At 46.7% G+C, this 21,775-nt stretch overlaps 1 protein-coding gene across 2 annotated transcripts in view; it reads right to left on the bottom strand.

Moving 5' to 3' along the window:
* sowah (ankyrin repeat domain family member sosondowah) overlaps nt 1-21,775 on the bottom strand; it is a 147,686-nt gene that overhangs the window by 81,457 nt on the left and 44,454 nt on the right. For both annotated transcript variants that reach the window (XM_077647017.1, XM_077647018.1), the window contains 3 exons: nt 18,973-19,431; nt 2,041-2,226; nt 448-480 (listed from right to left, as the gene is read on the bottom strand). In XM_077647017.1, the coding sequence (XP_077503143.1) occupies nt 448-480; nt 2,041-2,226; nt 18,973-19,431 (678 nt within the window). The remainder of the gene's footprint in view (nt 1-447; nt 481-2,040; nt 2,227-18,972; nt 19,432-21,775) is intronic.

Genomic DNA, 21,775 nt, shown 5'->3' with positions numbered 1-21,775 from the left:
AACGCCGTCGCCTTCACGCTGCACTACCTCCGGGTTCGCTACGCGTCGCTCGGCGAACGAAAACGCCCGCTTAGCGCCTTCCGCCGCGGGCCATACGTCCACTCCCGTAAGAAGCCGAGAAATGAGATCGAAGTGGCCATAGCTTCCGCTACGCGCGAGCGGCAAAACAGCTGTGTCTACGATGTTCCAAGCGCTACGCGACACAAGGTAGAGAGGAAAGAAATACGACGGCCCGGCAAGATACAGCTGCTGCAGCGATTGCAAGACTCGGGCGCACGCGCGGTTCCCGCATCTTTTTCTCCTTCACTAATGAGCATGCACCCAAATTTTTCTATCCTCGCACGCGACGCCAAGCCAACTGTTGGGGAGTGAAGACAACAATCGCAGAGCTATCGAACAGAAAGCAGAGCGTCAAGAAAGAAATAAACAAATGTCACGTATACTCACCGTGTTAACCGAGGTCGTGTCATCGTCGGGCGCCTGCAAGGACAGAAGGTACGGCAAATTGAAAACTCCGTAAGAATAAATGTAGAGTTAACGCCTCCTGCTTGATAAGGCCCAGTCCGACCGATTCCCGAACCGCAGTGACATCGCCACACACTCGAACAGGCTGCCGCGGAGCAAAGAAAGCTAAACATGGCAGCAGCAACTGCTCGATCCACAGTCAATTATTATGCGCAAGTGGGGCCAATACATGTTCGAACTGAACAAGCACGAGCACCGCGCCCCGAACCCAGCAGATTATACTCGACTCTATTCGTCTAATCGCAGCGCTAGTGGTCCATGGTTGGCGAGGTCTATGCTTTAATGACAAGGAGGGAGAGATTTGGCGGCACTCGTACATACATACATGCAGCAGCGCGCTGTGTCCCCTCGGGTTCCTTACAATGCGCTTTCAAATGTAAGCAAGGTTGACGAGGGAACATCAAAAGTGAACGTGGTCAAGCCAGGTCCATGCCTCAGCGCACCTCCCTGAACATGCGGCCGTCGGCTGTTCGCAGTTCCTAATTCTCTCGAGGCCAGTTTGCCGCGAGATGTGTATGGGCCCCGTTGAGAGGTCTACAATTGTTAGCTGTTAGCGTAGCGCATACAATAGTGTGATCCAGAAAATAAGTACGACACGCTATCCGGAAATCGAACTCGCAACTAGCTGCTGGGTTAGGATAAAAACGCGTCCGACTGCACCATTGGGACGTATCAGACGTCCGAAGAAAGCAAATGCACATTTTTTTTCTCTCTCTCACTGACGAAAAAGTACACGCTGGTCACATGTCGCTGCTTTCGCATATGCCCTTCCCCCTTTACGCCGGCAGAAGCCAATGCAAAGCGGTTTCGGGGGAGTCGCACTTGTAAATGCGTATCGCGCTTAGCGGGAGAGACGCGCTTTCCGGAAGTCAGCGCAGGAGCATACCTTACAAACCGCTAACAAGTCTACAGCCCATTACGAACGATAGCTGCACGACCTACAGCAAGCCAACTAACCGCTTAGACGCACGGCGCCATCGGCACAGTGGGTGTTAGTACAGAGCCCTGCAACGGGCGACAGTGACTCGCCTGGTTCGGCGCATTCCCTCAGTCGAGAAGGAACGCGAGCCCACCCCTGCATGCTCACTCCGGCTCTGAGGAACTCCAATGTAGCAAGGCATCTGCAGTTCCAACCCTGTGCATTGACTGAGCTAGTATAGAGTTCCTTAAATACGTTTATGGACCCACCCACTGCTCAGCCGCGTAACACAAAGCCCTGCATACGAGTTTGACCCAGTGCAAAAAGCCGAGAAGCTTCCCCGTTTCTACATTAGGTTAAATTTTCGAGAATAACGAGCCGCAATGGTACAGATGGGCCTTGGACTACAAGAGCTGACTAACAGCTGTGGCAGTGGCTCGTGCAAAAAAGGCTCAGTAACATACACACAAACCGCATTTATATATAGCGTGGTCGCAATGGAACGCTTACGCTAACCACGACCCGGCAGTCAAGAATTATACCCAATGACACGCAGTAAACAATGGCTCTCAGGTGTGGGGCGATGGAGTACTCACAGCGCGCGCTCCGGGCCCTTCCCGGCGCTTGGATGTGATCGTTCCCAAGCCACTGGACGGAAGCGCCGGCTTGGCAGGCACGCCGCTGCTCTCGGCCATACGGTTTATTATCTGTGTCTTTTCCTTGACGGTGCCGGGGCTCACTGTGACATCTTGAATTGTCTTCTCCTTTGGACTCACGTTTCCCTGCGAACACGGAAAGCACTATGCACATGTAACACTGCGACGTGTAATAACTCACGTTCAACCTGAAAGGCGAGGAGTGTTCAGCCCACGAAACTTCCATTTCACCGCTTATAAAAGAAACTGCGCTTCGCGAAGTTCGGACAGCAGGGAGAACGGGTATAATTATGAGACATCATTCCAGCGTACAGAAACACACGCACAAAGAGAGTAGACACCACGAAAGCCGGAATGGGTAATGGTTCCCTGACATCCTCTTCAAAAAGGCGAAAGCAGTCGGACGACCCGGGACTCCTCAGTCGTTTACACGGAATTTCTGAATGACTGCTGACAGGACAACGATGGTATGCCAGCCAGTCTGCAGTCCCTGCCACTTGTCTTTTGGGGCAACGGTAGGCACGTAACCACTAGCCTATGAGAAAAGGTGTCCACCCTTTTTTTTTTCAGTGCTCTATGGTGTCGTGACCTACACCGACTGGATATTTGCTTCCGGACAGCATACTGGGCGTATCAAGGTCCTTGCCAGCCACGATGTGCCGGTAGTCGCCGCTCTGAAGCCGATGCGACATCTCTAGGTACCCTTAGACGAAACTCTTGAAGCCACTTTTTAAATCGCAGCGGGAGCGTAACCTCAAGGATGCCCCGTCTTTCAAAGACATCAACACGCGACTACTTGCATTCCCAGCCCACTGCTTAAACTGGGTACGCGGCATGCTTGTCGATGGAGAGCAGTGAAAAGGAAAGACTAGCATTTCGCAGCAAACACTTCTCTCGCTTCTACTTTCCCAATCTCGCGCATCTCAAAAGTTCACTAGTAACGCTCATATATGGTCACCATGATCTACTTGCGGCTCTGCCACACACCTCTACCGTACCTTCTCAGCAACACGTTAAGGCATCAACACAGTCTACGTGCCAGCGCCTCAGTCATGACACTAAAACAGGTCGGAAGATGCTGCGAAAAACTCGAGAACGTTTGTATATCTGCCGAAATTCTCAGGCCAAAGCGCCGTGATCACAGCGCTATTCGTTGGTTTTGCGATTAAAGATGCCGTGGAGGAGTCCCACCATTGATTTACGTCCCGTATGAACGAATAAACACAGCCGTTTCGTCAAGAAAATGCGTTCGAACTCGCTCCGGCCGTGCGCATGCTGGCATGGGAACTTAATTTCGCAACAGATGGGGCCTGTCGCTAGTTTCTAGTAGTCATAATTTACTGTATGTTCTCATTCAAAGTCGCGCTAAATAAATGTTTGTCCTGCTGCAAATTGCGAACAACATTCGTGCTTATCCAAGGTATTGCCGCCTTTATCTGGCCATTCCCCTCACGCGCCACAGTATGCCTGACAAAGGAATCAAACATAGCATAATCTATCCACCTTCTCAGTTTTGCTTGCAATGAACGCACCGTCACGAGGAGGGCTGCAGCGCTATTTTCGTGCGGATTCAGCCGAGCAAGAGCGCATCATTAACTATGGTATCGCCAGAAATTCGAACGCGTTAGCTTGTAGACGAACTCACCGAGCGCTCGTACAGAGTATGAGTGCAGTGCAAACCTTTCAAAACATTCTTCCACGACGTAGACTGCGGAAGACGACAGTTCTCGCGCGCAGACTAACAAGGAAAGTGGTTCTGCTAGCGCCGGGAAGACTAGCCTACCATGGACTCCCCGCAGTTTCAGGAAACGAACCACAACCTTGAGTCCATAAACAGTTTGACAGATTCGATAAGCTCCTAGCTCTCTACACCAACGATGGTCAATTTTCAAGATGTGGGAAAATGCAATCATCCTTTTCGGGCATCTGACAAACAAGAGATCCGTGGAAATGAATATATGGCACAATTACCTTCGGAGGCAAACAAGGCGAACGTGGGCACCAACAAACTGACGCGAGACCAAAAACACGCCAGCCGCTGCCTAGTGTGCTGAAAGTGGCAGCGCAATGTCGGCGCCAAAGGGTTAGATGTGAACAACCGATGTCAGGAACTGGGTCTCGCAGTCGTTCATGAACAGACAATTAAACAAAATGCGCACTTACACGTTTACCTACAAAAAAAAACTACAAAACAGAACCAGCCTAAAGTTCAAAATCAATTTCACGCGGTTGTAGATGCTGTGGCGACGCGTCTCAGTTTGAAGACACCGCTCCACAACAGCCTTCCATTAATGCTCCCGATTCGGAGGTCGCATGGGAGATGAAAATCCTGCACGGGCCGTGGTGAGATTTTGAACATTTCACAAGGAATTTCAGCGTTAAACCGACCAAAGAAAGGCAAGGGAATATCAATGCAAAAGCATTTTAGTTTTTCTCTCTTTTTTTAACCAGACGTAGACAAAGTCACCAGGCTGAACGCGATGCTAGTTGCGACCAGCGAACATTGTTTTGCAGCCTACAGTGCTGCGCCAACCGGAAATCCAGCGGTTACACCTTCCTCTCAACTCTGTTTCCGAGACTAAAGTGGGCTGATGCGCTGCCCTACAGAATTTAAGCAGCACACTTTGCTCGTATGTATGCGCTGCACTGTCACACTCGTGGAACAACACGCGACTCCCCCTGACTCGCGAAACATCCGCACCTGATGCCGCGGCCTATCAACTCCGCTTACAGGCAAAGAGCACACTCCTCCCTCCCAAGAAACTCAGCCCGAACCCTGCACCCACAGTGCGCGAATGGAGTGGATCGTGAACTACCTCAAAGCCACCAGAGAGTCAGCACAAGGTCGTCGCTAAGGGTTTATCGTAATGCACGTGGAAGACAAAACGGGTCCATTTGCAGCAGCTGCTCATCGAGTCCGCCTTCTTTTATCGCGCTGTAAAAGCAGGGCACCGGCCTAATCTCGGGCGTGTGCAGTCCACTCTGCCGATATGCATATATCACGCACAAACGCCTTCGTCCTGCACGTACCAGGCCTGTTCATTTATGCACAACTCCGCAGCACACTGCTGAGACGCAGATGGGTGAACGCAAGCGTTTTCTCTGCCACATTATAGGCACACAGTAGGTTAAAACCCCTGCAAGCGAATATTCTATTGCTTTTTACCTCCATCCACAGACACTGTGTTGATCCCGATTCATCGGAACATTTGACCCGAAGCCAGGGACATGTTGGACACAGAAGACAACACAGAGCCTTGCCTACATGACAGAAGAAGCTCTAATAATAAACTACCAACGGCGCTGTCCCTGTTACGTCAATATTCCGCGCAATCGAAACATTTGAAATCGACGGACGTAGAGAACAGAGCCTTAGATAACCAAAGCGTTACTACCTACGAGTGCAGGCTGCCGCTGGCGTGGTCGCACTCCACGGCGGACACGGGGGAATCGGCCATTTTCCCCGGAGCACGCCTGTGATAAGCCGCCGCGTACAGAAGTAGCGCGACACCACTACCGGATGGAGGCAGCGCGGCTGGCCAAGCGTGTCCCCTGTGCGCTCATCAGCAATCGGGCACGCACCGGCTGCTACAGGGCGACCTATGCGCGATTCAGTGAACTGAAACAGTTGTGCCTACTGACCACCAGGATGACGTCGAGGCTTAAGCGCACTGACTATGCCTCGACGGCGATCGGGGATTCAACGATTGCATGTGACAAAATGCAAAAACCCCAGCGCAATGAAAGCACGGATTGCAGCTAAGCTACAAGCGCTCCAGAACGGCCTCCCTCAAAGACTATTTGCGAATCTTCATTGTTCAGAGGCGTTGTACACGCTGATGGTCTGTTTCACTCATGCTGCGAAATTCACCGTGCTTTACTGCAATACACCTATAGCTTTCACAGCCTTCCTTTTTTTTTTACCACGCAAATAGGGTGACGGCAGCGTTTGTTTCTTTATTCGCCTTTTAAACATGTCTCATAAGAAGCATCTAAACATTTGTCCAAAGGCGAACCCATCTTTGCTCATTTCCTAGTATGCCATGCGTACAAAAAACTTTGTGTAAGGGTCGAGTAGGCATGCGCTAAAGCTGCGGAGGGGAGGAAGGCAAAGGCCAGTTAAGAGATCGTCTCCACTACCAGCAGTTAGTAAAGAAAAAAATATTGGCCTCAATACCTGCTCACACTTATCAACGCATGCCCAAGTGTGCCACAGCTGACTTATTAAATAAATAAGCACAGACATGTGAACTGCATCAAAAATTCCATCACAAACAATATGACGACCGCTTCAGACATGTCGAATACCCTGAAACCACATTGTAAACTTGACCATCAGGACTAAGACGACGTGGAATATTAACTAGTGCCCCACAATCAAAATGTGAAAGTCGAGGAAGACAACACAACAGTAGCAGTCAACTGTCCCTTACGCAATCTGGAGGCTTCGAGCACTCTCCGCTACCTCAGCGCGGCCATCTTGAGGTGAGGAACCATTACAAAATAAGGAAACTGCAACTTTCTGACGTGCCAAACGCCACCTGGGTTTTGTAAGTCCTGTCGCTTCACCCTCGCCGTACAAAATTCAAGCACAGCGCGATGCGTCAGAACGTACACGCAACCAGCTGCGCATGAATTGGGGAGCCTGCAATGCACCATACCTAGCAAAAACACAACAAACAAAATGCTTAAAGCTCATGCTATCAACGGTACTCAAGCTCAAACAACCTACAAGAGTTCGCGTCATAATTCAACAAGCCACACTGCCCTTACAAGTCGCCTGAGAACAAAAAGAAAGAACAAGGAAAAACGAAAAGCCCCCCAAAGTGCAAGCCGGGCCGCGACCATGGCTCCGTGGGCGGCTGTCTTCTCGGAACAATGTCACAAACAGCAGCAATAAGCAGCTAATGTTCAAGCCCCGCTACCACCCGCATTCGTCACCAGCGGCACCGGCCCAGGAACCGAGGAAACACACCCAGACACTCAAAAGAGATGTGGACTTGGCCGAACTCCAAGTAGACAGCTTCGAAGCATTACCCCCTTCATGAGTCACTCGCCGCAGCACCTAACCCCTCTCCCCGTGGCCGCCTCTTCCGTCACTGATGACAGTGCAGTTAAGCGTGCTAGTGCCGTGAAGCAAAAGCGCGGGCTGAAGTAGGAAGGGGCTTCCTCGGAGGGATCCCTTACAGGTGGTGGGCACTCCTCGAGGTGGCATAAAGCAGAGCGCGCGCTCCGGTGCGGTCTGCGCGGGGCAACCGGTGACAAGTGGCATACGTACGCGGCGCGGCCTGCGAGGTAAGCACAAACCGCAGCTGAGGCGCGGAAACCTCGGGTGGAACGAACCAGCGCAGCCGACGCACATCCTGAGTGGCGCGGCGCATCGCTCGTGCGGTGCCGACTGCGTGCGGCAAAGCTTACTCGATCCGGGGCAGATGTTTAAAGCAGCGCGTGCCGGCGCAGGAAAGGGAGCGATGTAGCGGTACTCGCGCCGCGGTTTACACAACTGGCCCCGAAGCGACGAGGCTGCCGCCAGAGCGCACGGTGCGCGCACCGGTTCCACACTAAAACCCCGCCGGCACTGTCGGCCCGCCGCCGACTTCCATCCCATTCCCAACGGGAAAATAGCGCGATCAAAATGCCGCCCATCAGCGGCGCCGCTGAACAGTAATCCGGCACGCTAGCTTGGAGGCGAGGAAGAGCGCAGCACCGAGCTATTGGCGCATACGAACGTCGACGACATGAGGTCTGTTATTGGTAACGTCGTTCGATGCAATTAACGCAGCTATTTTCCAGCGCCGACCGATTGATAAATTAATTTCCCAAGCCAATTTTGTTATGTAACGTTCCTTAGGATGACTAATAAAAGCTCCGCTTTCACGGAAGCGGTTAGCACTACAAGAAGAAACACTCACTGCCGCATTGTGCGAAGTTTCTTTTTCAATCTTTCGGGCATTTGAAGGCCTAGAAGAGGGCGAAACGCCGACTAGGCGTGATAATGTGCTTGTTTGAGCGCGAGCTCGATCCCGAATCACGGCAGCGGCCAACAGGAGCGCCGCGTTAGACGGACTTCGCCAGAAAGCCTTACTCAAGGTTAATGATAACCAGAATCGCATGCGACCCTAAACTTCTCCACCGAATACTGCCCACAGCGCAAGACATATAACTGGGCAAAACGTTAAATCCATTTCTTGCTGTTGCTCAAGTTCCATCGCGTCTCGAAGTAGCTTCCGGCGTCTCAGGATTCGCGTATCTTGCTGGCTGGTCGCTGCGACAGCTTGGGCGAATAAAGTGGACTCCAACGGACGCCTCAACCTCACCGCGAGACGGGAGAGAAAAGGAAAGGGTTGGCACGGACATGTGTGGCGGGAGTAAAGCGGCTGCAACGGATTCGCACTCAGCTGGAAGCTAGTCGAGGGACAAGATGAGGAGGCAAAAATTCAGACTTCCAAACTTCTGCCTTATCACTAGCCCTTTCAAAGAACCTCCCAGAGGCCGTTCTACGGACGGCGCCTTACTATGTCTCACGCGGTCCGTACGCTGTGCATACCTCACCTCGCACTCAAGCTCATTACGGCAGGAAAAGTGCAGCGCAAGTTATTTTCTTAGGGAGCGGAGGTAGCTTTCTTTTACGGCGCTATAGCTCTAGTATTCTACCTTCACCCCGTAGTGTTCGGCGCATCAACGTGAGAAAGTGCAAAACAGCACATCATTTTCATTTCTACTCGTAGAACTGCATAAACTGCTAACATGCCTCGAAACAGTCTTCTCCAACAGATTTACACAGGCAATGTCAGTGCCCGCTGCCAGAGATGCCGAAGGCCGGCCTTCTGAAAGATAAATTCAACCAAGGCTAACCCTAACGGCAAAATAGCCAGAAAATGTTTTGGCCGTAATGCTGCATTGGCGCAGTCTTGAATTTTGCTCTTGATTTACTGTGTGGGCCTACGTATTTACATGCAGCTCTACCGCCTTTGGACATTCAGGTTTCGGTTTATGGTGGTTTAACGTCCCACGGCGACTCAGGCTATGAGGGACGACGTACTAAAGGGATCCGGAAATTTCGACCACCTGGGGTTCTTTAACGCGCACTGACATCGCACATTACACGGACCTCTAGAATTTCGCCTCCATCGAAACTCAACCGCTGCGGCCGAGATCGAACCCACACCTTCCGAGCGCCATAAGCACTGAGCCACTGCGGCGGCTTGCGTTTGGGCATTAAATATCAAAATTAGATAAGTTTAGTTATACTACAGCCATATATATATATATATATATATATATATATATATATATATATATATATATATATATATATATATATATATATATATATATATATATATATATATATATATATATATATATATATAGAGAGAGAGAGAGAGAGAGAGAGAGTGAAATTTAATTTCCTTTTTTTTCTAATGCTACACTCTTGGGCGAGAGAAAAGGCGCGAAACGGTTTCACCCTGATCGCTCGAGCGCAGAAATATTAAAAATTAATTGTAAATTAGAGTGAATGACAGGCACGTAAACTTGGCTCCACTGCTCATAAAGACCCCCCCCCCCCTCCCCTACAGATTTAAAAGACGAAAATTATTATTGGCCTAAACGTATGCAACGTTTAGGAATGTTCGCGCCTCGCGTTCTTGCGAGGGAATTATTTCAGCAGCAGGCTACACGTGGGGTAAAACGCTACATGGTGGTGTCGCGCCCCCTTTCCGGCTAGCAAGAACGGCTACTTGTACAACACATTCTGACGTACGCGTTCACATACTACAAATTGAACGAAATCGCGTCTCTATTTGACAGGGGAAAAGCGAATGGACAATGGCCGTTGACACAAAAAAAAAGAAAAAAAGTTGCGAAGAAAGCAGGAAATTCAGACGGATCGCGTAGACTGGCTACGCGCGAAGCATGGCTGTAAAAGTGCCTATTCTGTAGCGAACCACGGAATAAAATTCCGGGTTCCGTTTACAGTGTTTGCCATGCGGATATAGTCTCACTAAGACATGCACCTGAAAGATTGAGTAACGCATTAATTTTCGATGGGTGTCTCATTTTGCTCCAGGGTTCGGGGTAAAAATGCGACATTTTGAATTTTGCAATAACAAAATTTTGCTGTGTTCCGTTTGAACTGGCCTTCTCGTATTTACTGGGCGCGAAGTCAGTACGGTACCAAACAAGAGTTACATTTGTCTGTTGACGCTTGTCAACAATAAGAAAGCGATTATTTGCGTATTTTGTTGCTTTTTCCCCACTCTCCCCTAATGCGTCAGATTATGACCTTCACAATCGTTTCAGGGTCACTTTCACGGGCCTCCCATTGCTTACCTTCTCCCAAGCGATCTGTACTGTCATGGACAGAAGTTTGCGCGACGCAGTTTCACGAAAAAAAAAATTCTGTGTGGTCAAGCAGAGCACGTCCACAAGTAACACTGCAGCGCAAGGGTACATTCTTGCTCGATTTTCCATTCAAACACAGAAATATTTTTGTCCGCTAATCCACATCCCGCAAACTTCTGTCCATGACTGCACTTTATTACCCTGTACATTATACTTCAACTTCCTTATCTCACCACCAATCCCTTCATCTTTACACATTTTCCACAAGAGCACCCAATTTTACGTTGTCGTACGCACCGCTAATAAATTAATTGTGGGGTTTAACGTCCAGAAGCAACACATGGGCTGCGAGGGACGACGTAGTGGAGTGCCCCGGGTTGATTTTAGACCACCCAGGGTTCTGTAACGTACGTGCGCTGACATCACAAAGCAGGTTATTTTTTTTTTTGCATTTTTCCTCCCTCGAAATATGGCCGCCGCGGCCGGGATCGAACCCGTGACCTTGAACCAGCAGCAGAAAACCACAGCCATCGCGGCGGGTACGCATCGTTCGTGTCCAGAAGGTCAAATACTAAGGACTTTTCTCTACCCCGGCTATTTTTATATGTAGTGTGGGCAAGAACAAGTTACCTAAGCCATTCTGAAGCTGTCCCAATACCTTATAACATTCGGTTTAAGGCTAGCACCTTTAATTTCTTTACTTGCATTGCCAACCTGCAAGTAACCGACATTATCGTAAGAGGCGCCCAAAGCACGAATAACGGCTTGCCGCATTTGGATAGCGTTCGCCACTCGCAACCCCCGTTCAGCTGAAAAGTTAAACATTTAATTTTAAAAATGACACTGTTTATTTACAGCAATTTTTTTTAAAAGAAACTGCAATGATAATAAAAAGAAACACATTGCGACAAACTAAAATTGTGAGGCCCTTTTCTGGAGCGGGGAACATCAACCTGTTTGAAAATACCGAGCTTTCTGACATCGCATCTGATGATGTGTGAAAGGCAGCTTGGACAAAGAGTGCCATGCCCAGAGTGTTCTGTGCTCAGCTCGAGGAGAGGCCGAAGGCCCGTTTTTCAAGCGCTTCTTTCAGGAGAAGCCACGTGCCAGACAGCGGAAAGCATGTACTCGTTTGAAAACAGGCGGGTAGAGAAGTGGGTAGAAAGCTGTCGCTTGCACCTACAGAATCAAATGTCGATGCTGTCAAATTACGAGAACCCTGTCGCTGCTGAGCAGGGTCAGTGTGAGAAGAGGACGCCACCTTGGGCGCCATGCTTGAGCAATCGCTCCGTACTGACAGGTTTCGTGTGAAGTTTAAAGATACTCTAATCTGAACTGAAAAAAAATTTCGAAACTGATATAGAGTCCTTCTAAACTACTTGTCCCGAAGTGGCCCGGTCAGCTCAAAATGGGGCATTTTGCGCCATCATTCAGATTGAACAATTTGAATAGGTGTGGTAAGCAAAGAGTTAATAATATCATTAAAGAAAAATATACTACCTAAGCCACTATAAGTATCCTTGACGTGCACAACCGCAGGTCAAGCCCCCATTATTTTGGAGAACCTGCTACTGCTCCAGATTTTACTCATCCAAGCAAGGAATCTACTGCATCTGTGGACAGCACCAGCCGACAATCTCCTGAAGCTAATAGCACAGCATGTAAAGTGCCGTGCTTGTTGCTTGCTTGCTTTAGCTTTTGGTGCACTGTATGTACCACACTACAATTCTAAAACCTTTTCTCTGCGTAATAAGAGAGTAATTACTCACTGGCATCCTCCCAACTGCAGCCATACAGCTACAAAGGAAAGCTATGCAGCCTTCTCAGAAACTTCGTAGTTAAAGAAAAATTCGTCCTGGTCTGGGGTTTGAACCCGGGACCACCGCTTCACCGGAGCAGCCGCTCTACCAAATGAACTAACCGAGACGGAAAGCTTATAGTATGGCGAGGACGAATTGATCAATAACTCAAAGTGGAAACAGTGTTGGTCAGATATTTAGGGGAATCCCGCAAGGTCGCGTAGATTTGTCATAAAGGTGTAATCACTCATTGGCATCCACCCAAGCGCAGCAATACAGCTACAAAGAAAAGCTATACAGCTTTCTCAGAAACTTCGTAATTAAAGTCAGGTCAAGCTTCTGGGCAACCTCATGAACATACAGTCAGGGCTTTGTTGATCAAGCTCATCAGTGAAGTATGAGAGAGATGGAGTTGATAAGAAAACATCAAAGGGCTTTAAAAATGAATAAACAGATTTAACAACCAATCACAGCCTACACCCTAGAACACAAAAGAACAAAGGCTATAAACTACAACAGGGATCAGCAAACATTGTTCTCCACAAATGTGCCATCACTGCCATCATACCATCTACCTCATTACAGAGTTTGCATAATTTCTACCTCTCACAACATGTGCCATATGTTCCTTTAGCAATGTTACCTCCTCCATGTGCATGGTAGTAGGATACCCTCATTGATGAATTGATAACAGCCTAATCATGGAATCAAGTTATTATGTTAGGCTTTCAGCTCAACTAGTAATGCACAGTTTTCATTGCTTTATTAACTGAACACAGGCGACAAAGCATGCTTGGACAAGACACAGAAAAATGACAGACCTGAGAAGGAGTGCAAAAGCTTGGCTAAAACTTTGTTGACTCCTACCCATCATTTCATTCCCATATCTTACAGCTCTGGTGATCAGCAAAGGTCACCGTTCTGACATGTATATGGATTACTTTTGTCAGTGAATGTACTTCTACCTGCTGCTAATACCAAGCTACTACCAACATGCTTATTTCCCAGCTAGTACTTTAGGTGACAAATCAGTGTATCGTATTGTCCATGCCATCAAATCCGTTTCTTGTTTGCATCTGCCCAAAGTACAAGTACAAAATGACTTCTTCAAAAGGAACAAATATTATTCTGAGCACCAATGAGCCACCAAAGAACAAAACATAGGCCACTTTAGATACCACTGCAGCTGCCAGTTAAGACAGTAAAACACAACCCACAGACCATCATGCCATGTGCATTTGTAGAACTACTACACTGTTGTTGACGGATGTAGAAACTGATATGTAGGGAGCAAATACCGGCCACAGCGGCAGTGTTTTGATGGAGGTGAAATGCAAAGGAAGCCTGTGTGCTGCAAGATATCAGATGTCCTCTGATGCCACAGGAATGGACATGTTCTGTGCAATGTCAGTGCATGTTAAAGAACCCCAAATGGTCAAAATTAACCCTAGGGCAACTTTTTCCTCTTCGTTCTTTCACTCCATCCTTTATCCGTTCCCTCAAAGCATGGTCCAGGCACCGACCCAGTAAAACAATTACTCTACCTTTCCTTTCCCCACAATCAATTAAAATTTAAAATCTAGGGCAATTAAAGTGAAAACATAAACAAGATGCTTGTGGGACTGCACATCAAAAATGTCACAGCAGTATAGCATCACAAGAGGTGTCAGGTGAGGGTTTTTCAAGAAGCATGAACGTGCCATTCTTTGTACATTATATACTGGTTTAAACCTTGCTCTTAACATCATTCTAAGCATGCTAGAAGCCACTTTCTTCCCCGGCTCCCCTGCAACCACCACTGTCCCTTTAAGCGTAACACCAAAGTGCAAATACAACTTCCGATGAATAGTTTTGTCTTCGTAATGAACCATTACTAAGTTTTTCACTCCCAACACAACAAACAAGATGGTGTTGTTCCAATGCTCATGATGTGCACTGCTATCAGTTGAGATGTTGGGGTTTTTACTATTGGTCAACAGACCTGATTTGCCCCAGGCAAGAAAACCGTTAAGGTGAGAAGACACAATACACAATAAATAAGGACGAAAAGCTTAGTTTACTTAGTACTCATTGTTTTTTTGCATCAAACACAAAGGCATGAAGCAAGTTTGACAAGTGAATGGGCATGCACATGCATGGCAGTATCCCTCGCACTATCAACTGACACAAGATGAGAGAAAAAAAAAGACAGGAAAAAAGGAACATACAGTAAGGCGCCATTAATTCGACGTGTGTTAATCTGGAAATATGTACCACCAATGGACTCCCGCCAAACTCCCGCCAAAGTCAACGACATATAAAGCTAATTTATTTGGGCGTCCTAGGGCTGGAATCTTAATTCAGCCAGGCTCCCAAAATGGGCCGTGTCAAGGTACGACGAGCGATCATCCAAACACTCATCCTCAGGCTTGAACCAGATATAACACAGTATTCCTCACACCTCTGGCATGCGCGCAACAGCAGGTGTGTTCACGTGTTAGGCATGTGATTAGCCCCTGTCGAGAGGCTGATACATTCCAGCCATATAGTTTCATTTTCGGGCTTCGTCGCCAGCCCGTGGCAATGACGGCCATCAGCCGTACATATCAGCCAGCCGAGCCCATAGCTACACGCAATTTAGAACAATTGCCTTGCAGTTGACCATTTTTCCGTTTGTTTATCGAAGGCATCATACTGCTCCGGTGCCAATGCATGCTTCCCTCGCTTCTGTTCGCGCGGCATTTCCGTTCTTCCAGCGTGCTGAAACTGGGCGCTAATCATGTGCTGCTCGCTGTTTGTGCAGTGAAGCCTCTTCAATTGTGATGCCACGCGCGAGGAAGCTTCAGCTCTAGGGGTACGCAAGTATTAGAAAATTTAGAATAGCAAACCACATATCCTCCTATTTGATTTGCTGAATGAATCAAATAGTTAAATTTCAAAACTATTCGAAACGAATCGGATATGCTCTCAAGTTTTCTTCAACAACTGTTTCAAAGACAGGGCCTGTTGCTATGCCGCACAGCATGCTGTCGCAATCGATTTGCACAGCTTGTATGGTTCAGTCCCGCGATACGCTCTACTCAAGTCATGGAGGTCATAACTCTCCCATATGTCCTCACAGTTTGGGCGACGCGGCAGAGTTGATCCAAGTTCAGCAAATACTGCTCTGGTGCCCGATCCCGGACGTCACAGCTCATACGTAGCTCTTTCTCTCATCCTGAGGTATGCCACTAGATTATTCGTCGTCATCATGAGTAGCAAAAGGTTGGTTTGAGTTTATGGCATTTAACGTCCCAAAGCGACTTAGGCTATGAGGGACACCGTAGTGGAGGGCTCTGGATAATTTTGACCACATGGGGTTCTTTAACGTGCACTGACATCGCACAGTACATGGGCCTCTAGCATTTCGCCTCCATCGAAATGCGACCACCGCAGCTGGGATCGGATGTGCTTGTTTCGGGTCAGTAGCTGAACACTATAACCACTGAGCCACTGAGCAAAAGGTAATTTTCCTACAGTCTTAGTTTTTGTACAAACTTCATGTTGCGTATCCCCTAGTGAAGGTCAGTTCTGCGTCTTTTTACAGCTATAAATATAACTCCATCATAGCATTGTTCTGGAGCACCGCCCAATATTTGAAAAATAGCGAATACTCATAAAATTATCTAATCCAAATTCTAATTCATATTAGGTTTGAAAGAAGTGCTACTCATACACTTTTATCCAACTGAAAGAAGCCGCAGAGACCTTTGCCATTATGGATCAGTCCTGCTTCCGACACTCCTGACTGTGTGCACGAATTACAGTCTTTGACACAACTGCAAAAGTCATCATTGTAATGGAGGTTTCATCTTGAAAGGAGATGATAATTGGCCAGATTTTCCCCAAATAAATTTTCCTTTCAGACAAACAGTTTTAGGGAGTGTTGGTGGGCTATTTGATAATTCGACATTTGGATAATTTGGATGTTTTTCTCACTCCCTTGAAGACCGAGTTAACAAGGTTTTACTGTACTCACACTCAATAAGTAGCAGTGGTAATACATAGGGTTTAATGTCCTTAAGCTGCATATGGGTTATGATGGGCACCATAATGGAGGGCTTTACATTAATTTCCACCTCTTGAGGTTCTTTAACAAGCCTTGACATAACACAAGACAAGCCCATTTTTGTGTTCTGCCTCCATCAAAATGCAGCCACTGTAGCAAAGGTTCAATCCAACAGCCTTGCACACAGCAGCCTAATGCCACAGCCAAGAAGCCACCACGACAAGTAGCATGCAACAGATTTTCCCTATGTATACTCTCTGAAGAAAGCCTACTGACACCTGTAAAGGGTGACATATGGAAAAAAAAATATCTAGGCATCAGATGTGACCAACGAAAAGAATCTTTTTTGACATACACTTCTACCACAGGGAAAGCTGCACACAATTATCCATTCTTAGTTATGCAATAAGCCTTGACAAGAAGGCTTAACCCCTGCTATTACTACTGTACGGGACATAAGAATTTTCATTTAAACTTGTTTGTCAAAAATATTAATTGTGGGGTTTAACATCCCAAAGTGACACATGGGCTACGAAAGTTGCTGTAGTGGAGGGCTCAATTAATCCAGACCACATCAGGTTCTTTAATGTGCAGTGATATCGCACAGCACACGGGTGTTTTTGCATTCTGCCTCTATCGAAATGCGCCCGCCACAGCTGGGATGGCTTGTTTGTGATACATAGCAGAGTGAGCCAGTGCGAACAGATGATGACAGACAAAGACCGTTGCTCATCCTGTTTGCTGTTCTTCATTTGCCTTCATCTCCTCACGCTGCCTCACTCCGCTACGTAGAGGACGGTCATCTTGCCGAGACAGCACATTCTCATATGTGATAAGCAGTGTGCTGCTAATAGCGAAGAGTTTACACACCTCTCCATGTTTTCGTCACATGCTGTGAGGAACACATTCACTTAAAAGGCACTTTGTCTCACATGCAAAGCTCGAGACAATGGCAGTGCCTCACAAACACCACCTCTGGGTGTTTTGTTTCTTTCAGTGTTTTGCCTTCATTCCACTTTATCTGGTGCCATGTTTGCAGGGAAAAAAATAAAGCACTGTGTTGCCCACATGTGCACTCCGCACAAGGAGCTGTATTTAATCTCTGTTTTTGTTACTGTTGCTTCTTAGTACTAATGCATTCACATGACCCTGTACATGCACAAACACCTTTCTTTAAGCAAATGGCGTCAGCTAAGCCAGTGATCCCTGTGTCCTATACCATGTCGCCTGTCGATCTGTGGCAAAGGAATACTGCACACAATACAGGACAGTACAGACTATGCTTGGATACAACTTAAGTCTGCTGTGAAGCTTCATCCACATTCATGACTGCCACACACTATCCCTATGCGACAAGAAAGCAGTTCATTGTTAAATGTTTTCTTGCAACCTTAACTCCAATCATAAGACGAAATTATAGGCAAAAGAATTTTGATCCCTCTGAATTGTTTACTAGAATGAAACGATAAAACATTCCTTTCATTTACTGCTGTGATCGGTTAATGGAGTAATACAGGACCCTACAAGCCACAGTCCATTACCACCAACTGCTGCTGTCTTAAGTAGTGTCCTACCTTAATGACATTGCACATTATAAGAGCACAATTTTATTTCACCAAAAACTAGTGAAAGGTAATTTTTAAAATTTGTTTATTTCAGAAAGAACAACTTTAATCTGTCCCTTTTTATTTCTACAACTACTGTTGTTTTGTACCTCATCTCACAAAGTCTTTCTTGAGGCACGCCAGTAATGGCTGAAATAAAATATAGACAGCATACCGGCGCCTTAGCGTTTTGCCTCCACAAAAACACAGCCGCCGCGGTTCGAACCCGACCGCGGCAGCTGCGTTTTTATGGAGGCAAAACGCTAAGGCGCCCGTGTGCTGTGCGATGTCAGTGCACATTAGAGATCCCCAGGTGGTCGAAATTATTCTGGAGCCCTCCACTACGGCACCTCTTTCTTCCTTTCTTCTTTCACTCCCTTTATCCCTTCCCTTACGGCGCAGTTCAGGTGTCCCAACGGTATATGAGACAGATACTGCGCCATTTCCTTCCCCCCCCCCCCCCCCCCCCCAAAAAAAAAATTAAAAGTTGAAGAACAAGCACTGCGATGCCTCTTCAGCAAAAATTATTTTCCAGACAGCGCATGGCTCACACATACAAGTGACTAATTCCCCTTTTTGGTCCGCTACTTTGGCCAACCATCAGAAAAATCTGAGGTTGCTGTTGTCAACCAAACATCACCTCACATGTGCTAACTAAACAATGTACACATTGCTCTCTTGTTCACCCTGTAAACATGTGTACATTCCATGATCACACAATTTTTACTTGCTTCGATGTCAACTTCATAATGAAAAAAAAAAAAGGTGGAGTATGAAAGAGTACAAGAACAACTTCCAATAACCTCTCCAAAGTTTCTGTTCTTCACATTTCTTTCACTGGGGCTGGCTTCACTAGAGAGTAGAGAGGGCACTGACACTACCATAGAACAGGACCCATTAAGTTTAATTGAATATGACACTTTCAAAACTCAGTACCAGTAAAGTAACCTTTATGTGACACTTTACCACTGTTTTAACATTTCGGAACTTAGGAAGGAATTGATCTGAGGTCCCTTTAAATGCAGTGTACAACTGTGGCTACAGTAATCTTCATTTTCTACTAAAAAAATTTGATATAAATGCAAAGACAGCTCACCTCAAGTTCTTTCTCCACGCTGAACTGGCGTACCCTTTCCTCAACTTGCGACCCTCGTCGTCCATGGTTTTTCCTTCCCCTTGGAGGTGGTAAAGGCATGTCGGGCCTTTTCGGTGACCCTCCGAAAGAATTTTTTTTTTTAGGTAAGGGTGGAGGGACGTCTTCATAACAGTTCTCGTCAAGGAGGCAAGGGCTTGAGCGAATGCGGCTCGCACCAACCGGTGAAAGAGGTGGGCACTCGTCACCAATCATTGGGTAATCCTGAGTGAACTGCCGCCACTGCAGATGCTTAAGAGTTTGCCCCTGCGAAGGCGCGAAATAGTCGGCATGGTCCTGCTGCATGACCCCAACACTGCTGTCCGTTTCCTCCATGGCACCATTGTGCCCCACTGTAAACTCTCTCCTGCTTGATTGTAACTCTTCAAAATACTCATTCCTGAGAATGAGGTACTTTGTTCCCTGTAAAATAAGAACAAGTAGCTCTGATGTGGCATGTTCACACAAATGATATGATGTTCACATCAATGACAAGCAAGCCAGTGCTTATCACTGCTACATATACCATCGTTTACCATGCTTAAAGAGACACTAAGGACAAACAGAAGATGGCCTATATTGATGGAGCAACATTTTCTTTTCTTATCACAAAGAGGCTACATTCACTGAAAACAGGAAAGAGTAGAGATTTTGGTGTTTGATGTCCCAAAGCGACTAATGCTATGAGGGATGCCATAGTGGAAGGCAACGGATTATTTCGACCACCTGGGGTTCTTTAATGTGCACTGATGTCGCACAGTACATGGGCATCTAGCATTTTGCATCCATCAAAATTCTGACCGAAACAAGGCTGTTAAAAGCTAGAAACAAGCAAAAAACCAAAGGCATGTATTATCACCACTAGCTGTTTCTACAAGTATGCTGTTGTGTGTATGGTGAAATCTCTTGACACAAAAAATAGAAAACTAAGGAATAAGCATCTGACTGCTAGATTAGTTGTATGGCTACCACTATAGTAACATACAACTGAAGAACGAAGCGGTAAACTTCAAAGAAGGCGCTCCAACCATATGCGTCAATTTATTGTAAGGATGCACTAGTCAATCACCTTGCACCTGCTAGCCAGCTGCAATGCTACGCTAGCAGGTGCAACATGGGTGACCACAATGTCATGGCAATGAATAGACCCCATTGGTTGGAGGGCCCTTGCATTCATGAGTTGTATTTAACTAAAGGGCATTTTTACCGCACAACAAGGCCAAGAACATAAGCTAAACAAGAAAAATAAAGAAAGCAAACCTAGGACACTCGTGTCACCACTAAAGTCATGAATTTGAATCCCAGCGGGAAGAGAAAACACACCAACTTGAACTACAAATTTCTCATCAATGAAAGCGTCTTTTTCTGCTGAAGAAGCATTAACAAATAAATGAAATGGCCAGCAATCGGATTTTACTGAAAACAAAAACCCGATACAACTGTCCTCCAGCTCACTTTTAACTCTCTAACGCCAAGTGTCAAGAATTTGCGACACGCTGCAACAAAGGCACAAAGGCACAGTGCTTGCATAAAACTTTTGATGGCAGGTTCTCATTTGCCAGCCTCCTCACGGTGTCTCTGTGAGGTAGCTGTGCTAACAAACTCTGTGTGACTCCCAGCGAAAAATCAGGAAGAGACATTTGTTGGCTAGACACTTTCTACTGTGACTAGGGCCTTCGAGCTGCTTTCAGGATTTTGATTTGGTAACTTGGACCAGCTGTACAAAATGGACCAAATGCCAAATTTTGCTAATTGGCGACATATTGATTCCTCAAATTTTAGCAGTGCTACCGATTCTAGATATTACAGTTTGAATGTGGGTCATTAGCTATAGCTGGATACAACTTAAGAATGCAGTGGCTTTTTCTCATCAAAGGACCCCCTTACAGCCAATGGCATCAGCCAATTATCATGAACCTGATACTGTAACAATGCTGGGAGCAGCACCACAATGGAGAGAGGGCTGGATCACTGACCATGGAGGGAGGGAACTATCCCCTTTTATCTAGCACTCCCTGCTTTGTCACACTAGCAGGGCCATGAGAATTGGCTAACGCCATTGGCTGGTAGGGGGCCATTGACGGGGAAAGGCCAGTGCATTGTAAGTTGTATCAGACTACAGCGTGGAGGCAATTTTTTTATTTTGATTCCTTCATAATTTGGCTGTTAAAGGGTTAAGTAGAGCATGAAGTGCCCTTCAAGCATGCTCTGCAATGCACATGCACGAATTTGCGAACTGTTACAACATTTAATAATGCAACAAAGGCACACATGAAGCAACACATTATACAAGACTGCCCCTTCACACTCACATTAGCAAATGACTGCTGCTTTGCATGTCACGTGAAGGTTCGACATGTGTCGTCTGCACACTTCTCTCCAAAATGCAACTGCAGCATATGCAATACCCTCTGATACTGAGTGCAACATTTAGAGGGACAATGAGGATGCTCCATCCAATTTCTGTTCTCAGGAACAATCGATTCTACGGCTCTTTCTGCCTATGTTTGTGTTTTTCCGGCAGCATTAAGGCACATTTATTACTGAGAAGATTGGATTTTAAAAAAATTCACATTTTTTCCTGCTGCTTGATTCAAACCTGTGACGTCAAGGCAAAAAGGAACTCTGTGATCCCTTTTTGGGAGTGAATAGTGGGGTAGCCTGGCTTCAGTGATCTACATATAAAAGTGATTGTGTTGCAGTTTGCTTGCGAATATAGCTAGTGGTGGCAAGAACTGTATTTCATTTTTTTTTCTCTTTTTCTGGC

Source organism: Amblyomma americanum, chromosome 1, assembly GCF_052857255.1.
Source record: "Amblyomma americanum isolate KBUSLIRL-KWMA chromosome 1, ASM5285725v1, whole genome shotgun sequence".
NCBI lineage: Eukaryota > Metazoa > Arthropoda > Arachnida > Ixodida > Ixodidae > Amblyomma > Amblyomma americanum.
The sequence above is the reverse complement of the archived record's forward strand: the minus strand, read 5'-3'. Positions and strand labels throughout refer to the sequence as shown.